Source organism: Notamacropus eugenii, chromosome 4, assembly GCF_028372415.1.
Source record: "Notamacropus eugenii isolate mMacEug1 chromosome 4, mMacEug1.pri_v2, whole genome shotgun sequence".
In the NCBI taxonomy this organism is placed as follows: domain Eukaryota; kingdom Metazoa; phylum Chordata; class Mammalia; order Diprotodontia; family Macropodidae; genus Notamacropus; species Notamacropus eugenii.
Genome location: NC_092875.1, coordinates 83,911,079 through 83,921,683, shown reverse-complemented (window position 1 = coordinate 83,921,683; position 10,605 = coordinate 83,911,079). Strand labels below are relative to the sequence as shown.

The 10,605-nt window shown below is 40.2% G+C and overlaps 1 protein-coding gene across 1 annotated transcript in view; it reads right to left on the bottom strand.

The window, feature by feature from the left end:
* Nucleotides 1–546: 546 nt before the first annotated feature.
* LOC140500218 (uncharacterized) overlaps nucleotides 547–10,605 on the bottom strand; it is a 90,848-nt gene continuing 80,789 nt past the window's right edge. The window contains exon 10 of the mRNA XM_072602550.1: nucleotides 547–2,527. Within this exon, the coding sequence (XP_072458651.1) occupies nucleotides 2,515–2,527 (13 nt within the window). The 3' untranslated portion in view covers nucleotides 547–2,514. The remainder of the gene's footprint in view (nucleotides 2,528–10,605) is intronic.

The following is a 10,605-nucleotide window of genomic DNA, read 5'->3' as shown; positions in this document are numbered from 1 at the left end:
AGGTGCATCAAGAGATAGATAAAACCAAAGTTGACACTGTGACTTAAGGTGTTCTGGTTTTAGGGTCAACATAGAAGGAAGGAAGGTGGGAGAGGGGATGCAACAATTCCTAGTAGAGGCATACTCAGCTCCACTAAGTTCTCTCCCCTCCCTCTGAGTCAATGGGTCAGACGAATGTTCAAAAAAGGGTAGCTTCCTGAGCATCCAAATGTCATGAGGTTTATGAAACTATTTTCCTCTGGATAACTGTGCTGATTTTCCCTCCTCTGATATTACAGGTAGAGAGATGTTAGATATAACCTAGAAATACTAACCATAGGTCTAAGGCACCAACACTTAGTACTGTCTGGTAGTAAGCATGTGAATGACTTGAGGTTTGGTCCTGTGCAGCCTGGGCTCTGGTAAAAGATGGTTCCTTTGGTTCACATGCATTGGATAGCTAGAAAATTACTACCCTGAAGGCCAAAGATAATGAGATTATTTCTTACAAGTCTCAGTTTCCTCCAAAAGGGGAAAGTAACAACAGTACATAAAGTACAATATAAATCAGGAATGGGAGGAGAAATTTATTCCTACTCACAAAAAGGAATGCAAAGTACAGACAAACCATAATATGCTTTAACAATGTGATTAAAACAAGCTTCAGTAACCTATCCTTACATATTCAAGAGGCTGAATGTTATATTTAAACTATATAAAAGCATAAAGCAGTTTTTGTCTTTGTTGTTAAGTCATTTCAGTTTTGTCCGACTCTTTGTAAACCTATTTGGGGTTTTTTTTTGGCAGAGGTACTGGAGTATTTTCTTCTCCAGCTCATTTCCTGGATGAAAACCTGAGGTAAACACGGTTAAGTCACTTGATTAGGATCACATAGCTGGTAAGTGTCTTAGGCCAGATTTGAATTCAAGAAGATGAACCTTCTAAATTCAGAATTGGCTCTCTATCCACTGTACCATCTACTTATCCTATAAGGCACTTTGCAATGATTGAGCAAGGCATTGTACATTTCACCTCTGACATTGTCAGATCAAATGCCAAGCCTGGGTCAGACATTCTTCCATTGGCATCTTCTCTAAAGCAGAAATGGTCCATGTTAATGGAGCTAATAATATAGCTTTAGGTTTTGTTTTGTGATTTCTTGGTTTCTCATAAAGTCATTAGCCACCATCTGTTCCATTCTAATTTTGAAAGAACTATTTTCTTCAGTGAGCTTTTGAACTTCCTTTTCCATCTGGCTAATTCTGCTTTTGAAAGCATTCTTCTCCTCATTGGCTTTTTGAACCTCTTTTGCCAATTGAGTTAGTCTATTTTTCAAGGTGTTATTTTCTTCAGCGTTTTTTTGGGTCTCCTTTAGCAGGGTGCTGACTGTTCATGCTTTACCTGCATGTCTCTCATTTCTCTTCCCAGCTTTTCCTCCACCTCTCTAACTTGATTTTCAAAGTCCTTTTTGAGCTCTTCCATGGCCTGAGCCCATTGAGTGGGCTGGGATACAGAAGCCTTGACTTCTGTGTCTTTCCCTGATGGTAAGCATTGTTCTTCCTCATCAGAAAGGAAGGGAGGAAATACCTGTTCACCAAGAAAGTAACCTTCTATAGTCTTATTTCTTTTCCCTTTTCTGGGCATTTTCCCAGCCAGTGACTTGACTTCTGAATATTCTCTTCATACCCACTTCGCCTCCAGATCCTCTCAACCAGTGCTTGGAGTCTGAGATTCAAATGCTGCTTCCCAGCCTCAGAGCTTTGGGTGGGGGCAGGGCTGCTATTCAGTGTGAGATTAAATTCAGGTGCTCAGGTGGTGGCAGGGCTGCCTCACAGGCTCAGTTCCCTCAGGGAGTTTATGCAGAGACCTTCAACAATGGATCTAGGCTCCTGCCTGCTTGGGGAGCCCAGGTCTGCTGCTGCTTCCGCTGCTGCCTCCCAAGGGGGCCTGAGTTATGGGGATACCCCACTCCCCTCTCAACCCACCAAAGAGACCCTCTCACCAACCCCCATCACCTGTGGGTGGAGGGACCCGCACCGCTGCTGGAGATTCCATCCCTGAAGGATGCGGATCCGCTCCTCTCGGTGCCATGTGGCCAATGCAGGGCTGGGCTCAGCTCCACGTCTGCAGCATGAAGGACCTTTTGTGAGACATTTGCAGGGCTCTCTGGAACAGAAATCTCATCTGCTCCGCTGTTCTGTGGCTTCTGCTGCTCCAGAATTCACTGGGGGTTCTTTTTTACAGATATTCTGTGGGTTGTGGGTTCAGAGCTAGTATATGTGCATCTTTCTACTCCGCCATCTTGGCTCCACCCCTGAGCTATTAATATCCAATGGCTCACTGGAACTCAGAAATTTCAGACACAAGGTCATAGCCAGTGCTTGACAAATCCGACTGGAGGAAACTTATTTGGCAAAGTCAGGACACAATAAAAGCAAAAGTCAGAAGTGACTGCAGATACATGATGGCTGGGTGGAAAAGAGGATGATCATCCTTTCCTCAATCTGAGTCTTCTAATGTAATATTGAAGAGACCTCAAGATTCAAGGCTAGAATGGAAGAGAGAGTCAAAGAGGTTAGCAGTTTGATTTTTCAATATTTTATGAGACATCATGTGTTCTGGCTCAGTAATCATATACCACTGCAAAACCCACAGTGATCAATCATCCATGGGTGGCTGCAGCAATGCCCTCAAGTTACCATATAGTCGCCTAGAAACAAGAATATTTACTGATCATTCTAACTAGTGTGGGGGGGGAGGGGGTAGATAAAGGGCCCCTGTTCCATAGGTACTGACTAATGCTGAGGAGGTGGCTAAAATAATTAGGAAGTAGAAGCATGGGATATAAAAGTTGTGAGAAGAAGAAAGGAAAAATTGCTAGAGGAAAGGAGGGAAAATGACAGCTGTTCAGAGTGAAATGTCATCTTTAATTCCTAAGTGTTTCTCATCCCACATAGCCAATATGTTGGTGACTGGAGATTATAACATCTGTATATTTTAGCAAAGACTTGAAGGACTCCAGGGAAGCCTGGAGGGTAAAGTGAGGAGAGATTATTTCAGGTACTGGGGAGAAAATGGAAATGCCCAGTGTAAAGTGATGAAGTGAAGATTGCAAGAATCACAGGGTTACAAAATGTGTAAACGGGATTAAGGTGTAAGCATATTGGAAAGATAGAAAGCGATTAAGTCAGGAAAGTCTTTCAAAGCCAAAGAGAGGATTGTATGTTTGGTTACTGAGATAACAGGGAGCCACTAGGATTTTTGAATTTGGTGTTATATGTTCTAAAGCAGTGTGGTAAGAGACTAGAAGCAGGGAGATAAACTCGCAGGTATTTTTGCAAGAATCCAGGTATGAGGTGATAAGGGCTTTCTCCAGGTAGTAGCAGATCAGAGAAAAGGGAGATGCCACAAAGGTAAAAATGAAAAGTTTTAGAAAAAGACCGGATATTGGTGAGAGGTAAGAGAGACAGAGAAGTTAAGGATACTCCCTAAAGCTAACCTGGATGTCTCAGAAGATAGTGATACCACCAAATGGAAAAGTTAGGAAAAGGGAAGGACTGAGGGGGAAAATAGTTTTGTCTTCAGTATATTGATCTTAAAATGTCTATAAGACAGTGGTTTTGAGATGTCTAATAGGCTGTTGGTAATGCAAGATGAGAGGTCAGGAGAGAGGTTAGGACTGGACAAATAGAGAAGAGAATTATCAGCATGGAGATGATAATTGAATCTACATGAGATGATTGGATCCTTGAGTGAAATAGAATAAAGGGGCAAGAGAAGACCTATGAAAGAATCCTGTGGGACACTCATGGCTAGCAGTCATGGACTGGATAAAGATCCAGGGAAGGTGATTGGTCAGATATGAAGGTTGAAACAAGGATAGACAGCATTTTCATTTAAAAAAATCTAGAGAAAAGAGTATTAAGAAAAAAGTGGCAGTCAGGTGTTGCAGGGGAAGGAGCACTGCAGTTGGAATCAGGAGGACTCACCATTTTCATAGGTGAAACCTGGCCTTAGATATTTACTAAGTGTGTGATCCTGGGCAAGTTCTTCAATCCTGTTTGTCTCAGTTTCCTCATCTATAAGTATGAGGCGGAAAAGAAAATGGCACATCATTCTAGTATCTTTACCAAGAAAACTCCAAAAAGGGGTCACAAAAAATTGGAAACAAATGATCAACAACAATAGGCAAAAGAAAAAACATCAATAACATCAAAGGCTGAAGAGAGACCAAGAAGGTTAAAAGTTGATAACATGTCTTTAGATTGGACAATTAGGATTTTGCTAGAAATTTTGAAGAGGGGTTTGTTTCAGTTAAATATTGAGTTGAGAAGCCAGACTGTAGAGCATGAAGAAGAGTGAGAGGAAAGAAAGTAGGCAACTATTGTAGATGCTATGTGAAGGAGTTTAGCCACAAAAGGAAGGAGAGATATGACAGTAGTAGCAGATATATATGAATCAACTGGTGCTTTTGCTTTCCTTAGAATGGAAGAAAGTGTTTATGTTCACAGGTCAAAGGCATCAGCAAGGAGATTTGTGGAGACTAAAGACAGTTGAGAGAGTGGGGATGATAAAGGGAGAAATCTTGAGGAGACAGAACTGAATAGGACCAGTTGTACACATAGAGGGGTTTGCCTTGGCAAGAAGATCCACTTCATCGTGTCAGATAGGGATGAAGGAGGAGATAGTGGCAGGAGGCACCTGAGTGATGTAAGATGAAGAAGAGGATAAAAGAGGGATCTCTTACCAATTCTGTAAGAAGATGTCTCTCAAATTTGTAGTTCAATATGAGGCTGGATTCTCAGGTGAGAGAGTTGGAGTGAGGTAGTTACTGGAAGGTTGTGAAGGAACAAAAAGTTTTTTAAGAGCCACTGTGATGAGTGGGATAGTGAAATAATTGAGGAAGTTTTAAAGGTCTGCCTTGGAGCAGTGAGAGTCCTAGTTCAGCAAATGATTTTCTCCAGCTTCTGTCAGCTGCAGGTATGTAGGAGCAAGGCAAAAGATGTTGAGAGTGATCCAAAACTGAGGGTTTGCAAGGCAACTTAGACAGTAAGTTAAGGGGATAAGGGACTCAAGGGAAAAGGAAAGAGGACATTAGAACTAATTTTCCAAGGGAAGTAGGGAACAGAATAGGGAAGGGAAGAGAGCAGAACTGAGGAGCTGATGGATGAAGGTGATGGTGAAAATAAAGAGCAAAGTTTCAGGCAGTAAGGAAGAAGACCTTATATAAAAGCCTCTGTTGAGCATTCAAAGCCCTTTATAACCTGCCAGTCTCTTGCCAGTCTTCTTACAGTTAATACTCTCTGCCCCATTTAACCCATGATCCAGTGACACTGACCTTGCTGTTCTTTGTACAAGACACTCCATATTCCAACTACAGGGATTTGCACTGTCTGTCCTTCATAGCTCGAATTGTCTCTCTTCTCATCATAACTACGCAACTTCCCTGACTTTCCTCCAAGTGCCAGCTAAAATCATACCTCTTATGAAAACACATTTCTCCTCCTGCTTAATTCTAGTGACTTTCCTGTTGATAATGTTTAATATAAAATTTTGGAATAATCTATTTGTTCTCTCTGAAGCAAACTCAGAGAATGCCTCTTCCTATGTCAGCAAAAGCCATCCAAGGCCGACTCTACACTCATTAAGCAGACCTTTAACCTAAGACCCTATGTTATGGCATATCTTGAATAATGGGACTTTCCTTTGTATCTTGTTATCTATAGACACATACTATGTTATGGCATATTAATGGTAAAGAAAATATAGACATCTTAGGTCGTAATTTCTATTGAACATTGTTTACCCCTTCCCATGTCAATTATCTGTTTAGGGCAGGAAGCCTGCCACTTACTAGTGGTGGGATTTTCTTCTTTATCACTGAGACATATGTTTACCCAGCTGGAATCCCAAGGCCTGACCAACATTACTTTGTTAATTGTCTTGTCTTACTAAATTTATGATTTGTTCAACTAGGAGAGTTCCTTTCTCACAGCAAAATGTATATAAGCCAGAATATTTCTGCACTGGGTAGCCAGAACATTTCTGGCTCCATAATGCATTATGTTACCGTTGTCTTTAATAGGGAATTGATCAATCAATCAATTAAATCATAAAATGTATGCATTTAGCCTGTTGCCTTTTCTTAACAAAGTTTTCAGGTCAACACAGGCAGCTTATCTTCAATTTATCCAGTATATCTCTTGTTCAGATACAATGGTTTACATCTTGCCTCCCCTTAGGTTGACAGCAAGTACTGTCATTTGCCATTCTTTGTATGCCCAGGCTTAGCAGAGTGCCTAGCACATAGTAGGTGATTAACAAATATTTACTGAGTGACTGGACCACGATGAGTCATAAAACTTCACCCTTAGGGAAGGAATGCTGATAGTAAGTGATTGAGAGGGGTGGAGATGACTATCAAGGACTTTAAGCAAATCAAGGAGTAGGAAGCCTGGCAGGGGAAGGTGGTCCTCTGCAAATCACCTGAAAATTGAAGACAAAGGGATTTAACCTCCCATACAACCCCACCCTCCACTCCCACTACAACTCAGAGACCTGGACATGACATCTGCCTTCTTGTTCTCACACAGGAACAAGGAAGGAAAACAAATACATGTACTGAATGAGGTTGACTCATCTCAGTGATTAGGCATTTGTTTGAGAAGAGGATGCATAGAGAACAGGAGAGAGGGTTAAGAAAAGAGAGGGGGAAAGAAAGAAGTGTAAAGAGAGAAAAAAGAAAAGGGAGACACCAGAAGGAAACAGAGAAGTAGAGAAGAGGGAGAGGGCAGGGAGGAGAAGGGACAAAAGGCCCAAGGAAAATGGGAGGAAAGGAGACTGAAAAGAAGAGAGGGAAAGGGACCTAGTTTTGACCTTCCTCTACTGCAAGTCCACAGTCTTCCTCACCCTATCCCATGCCACCAAGTCTCCCACTCACCTTCTTTGGTGATCATTCCTTCCCTTACATCCTTTTTAACTCCTACACCAGTATAACTCCACCCCTAACTGAGCATGGTTCCTCTAGACTCAACTTGGTCTCTCATCAGCTGCCTGTGGGGACCTTCACTTGTAATTAAGTCAAATGCAGGTTTCACATGAAATTACCTAATTGTCAGGTCTAGAGACTGGCAGTGTGTGACGACAAGCCTTCTTAATAAGTACACAGGCAATCCTTAATGCTAACAACATCACCAAAGCTATCCAGCTATCCATGTAATTTCATTCATAAAGATACCCTGTGAGTGAAAAGTTAACCATGGGTTGATGAATACGGGAAACATCTGTTTCTGGATTGGGCCATCTGTCTCTGGCCCTTTCACAATCCCTGGGTCCTCTGAACCCTCTCCAATCCCCTCCCTGGGCTTCAGTTATGTCTTATGCATCACATTCTGTTTGAAATAATCCAGATTTACAAGGGTCCCAATCCTCAATATTTTAGGTAAGTCCATAGCAGCAGGGGCTAGGGGGGTAACCATGGTTCAGTAATTCTCAGGGACTCATTCACATATGAGGTTCAAGACTGTGTGAAGATCAGGATATTTGGATCAGTTTTGCAAAGATAGTATGGGAAAATTCAGGGTCAGGAAACACTTAGAAGGATGCCTACACATGAATTGGTGGACACAACAGGGCCAGAATTATGCAGAGACTGGAACCCAATCAGAATTCAGATCAGTGCATGGGCTGAGGGATATACAGACTGGAAATGTTCAGAGTTGGGGGTATAGGGGCAAATACATACCAAGGTTACACTGAGCTACAAGGGGTCAGGACTGCACAAAGATTAGTGGAGTCTCAGGATCTGGGCTACTTAGGGACTGTCCAGCTTGGGCTGTATTAACATCCCATGATTCCAGCACATTTCTACCCTACTTGCCTCCTTCTTACCTATGTATCTATGTCAGACCCACAGGAAATAAAGGGCCACTTCAACTTCAAATGCAAAAATCACAATCAGGATGCAATTGATCTCATACAGCCCGGGAACTGACCTGGAAGATATACTAAAAGAAACCCCTAAATGAAGCATTCTGGGAAAATGGCATAGTAAGTCAGAAATGTTCAGACTCTCCAAGTTTCCTCCACAAACAGATAGAACATAACCACAAAAGGAACACATAGCAGCAAAAATAAAGGGGTAAAGCAACACTCTTCCTAAGGCAACTTGAGATGACTTCAGGAAAGACAGCCCCTCCAGAGTCTGAGGTATGGTCTGAATGAAGTATAGGCAGCTCCAGGACAACGCTGCTGAATCAACAAACAGCAGGCCCTGGAGGCAACTCCTGCAGGAAGGAGACTAGGCCTCAAGAAATTTCACCTCACTAAGCTTTCCCCTCACACACTTTGATCTAGCAAAAAATTAGGTAATCAGATGATTGAGTGGGGGAAGATTGAAAGATCTCTGCTGTTTCTGGACTCCAGTCCCGGTGGTGCTGAACACATGATCCTGGCCTGTGACCAGGGAGGAACAAGCACATGCCAATGACTGAGGTAGGTACCACAGGAAGCAAGAATATTTTGGGATGTGACTGGGAGTAAGGAAAACCTCAGGACTGGAGCACCATTACCCAAAGGTCAGGATTAAAACCTGATTACAGTAATAAGCTTCTAAATAAAACAAAGAAAAATAAAAATGAGTAAACAAAGGAAAAAGAATTCTACCATAGAAAGTTACGTTGGTATAAAAGAAAATCTGGGTTCATATTCAGAGGAAGATACTGAGGCTAAAAAAGCCACTCCTACCCCAAGGAATCACATCAAATGGTCACAGGTTTAAAAAGAATATTTGGAAGAAAAAACAAAAACTATTCAAGAAAATTATGAAAAAAAGTCAACTAACTGGAAAAAGAAGTTCAAAATCTTAAGGAAGAAAATAGCTCCTGGAAAACTAGAATTGGAGAAAGGGAATCAAATGACATTATAAGACACCAAGAAACACTAAACTAAAAAGCATAGAAGAGAATTTGAAGCATCACATGAGAAAAAAACAAATGATCTAGAAAATAGATTGAGAAGAGACAATATAAGAATTTTAGCACTACCTTAAAATTATTATCAAGATAAGAATCTTGATATAATGTTACAAGAAATTATTAGAAAAAATTGCCCTGAAATTCTAGAACAAGAGAATAAAATACAAATAGAAAAAAAAAATACCATTCCCTGCCTGAAAGATGTTTCAGGACAAAAAAGGCAGCCAAATTTAAAAATTCCCAGGTTACGCAGACAACATTTCAAGCACGAAGGAAAAAAATTATTTAAATACTGTAGAGATACCATCAGAGTTTCACAAGACTTAACAGCTTCTACTTTAAAAGACTGCACATCTTGAAACATTGTATTTTAAAAAGCAAAAGAGTTAAAGTGGAAATCATGAATAACATACTGGACAAAATTGATTATAATCCTGAATAAAAAAATGGACATTTAATGTGCTGAAAGACATTAAGGTATTTGTGACAAAAAAGATGAGAACTAAAGCAAAAATTTGATATATAAGATCCAGAAGAAATAAAATGAACACATTAAAGACTAATTATAAGGGACTCATTAGATCAAATGGTTTAATTCTAATATATGAAAATTATCAGAATTCTTAAGAATGTCATCATTTCAAACAATAGTTTGAAAGATAAGTTGGGGCTGAGTTGTTAACAATGAGGTTATTCTGAAAAACAAAATTGGGAAGGAAAACCTAAAAAAGGTAATTACTTTATGAAAATTTGGCATGAAAGGAAGAAGTGATACAGAGGAAGCAGGTGGGGGTGGAGGGCTGGTAGTGCTGGAATCTCACTCTCATTGGATCTGGGTTAAACAGGAAATAACATATACATCTAAAAGGATAAAAAAAAAGCCTTCTACACTCATGGAGAAATAAGAGAACAAGTGGACAGGATAAGGAATGGACTCTAAAAGTCTGTATAGGTTAGGATTTAGGAATGTGGATGGAGAGAACAAGGGAATGAGTCTTAGAGGGATGGGTAGAACAGAAAAACAGGAGAGTAAGAAGAAAGGATAAAATAACAGGGAAAGAGTAAAAAGAGAGACTGAGAAGAATAATAGTGAGTAAAAAATTGGATGGAGGGAAATTCACAAAGAGTAATTGTAACTTTGAATATGAATGGGATGAACTCACTCTTAAAATGAAAACAGCAAAATGGATTAAAAATCTGAATCAAACATGTTGTTTACAAGAAGCACATTAAAAAGTGACAGAGTTAAAATGTAGAATTTATTATGCTTCAGCTGATGCAAAAAAAGCAGAAGTAGAAATTATCTCAAAGTTATGCCTAAAATACATTTAATTAAAAGAGATAAACATTATAACCATATTTTAATGGAAGTTATCATAGGCAATGAAGCCATAAAATAAAATGAACCTATATGCTCCAAATCCCATTATATCTAAATTTTTAAAAGAAATATTAAATAAGATACTCAAAGTGAGAATGATATAGGACCTTAGCCTGAAAGGGACAGGGTCTCACATTGCATTCGGGGCCATCTCAAGCCATTATGATGAATATCAGGCCACTGGATGAATCCAGATGGCACAGGAGAAGAAAGTGAGGTTGGTGACCTTGAAGAGCCCTCCCTGACTCAAATCAAAGTCAACTGGAAGTC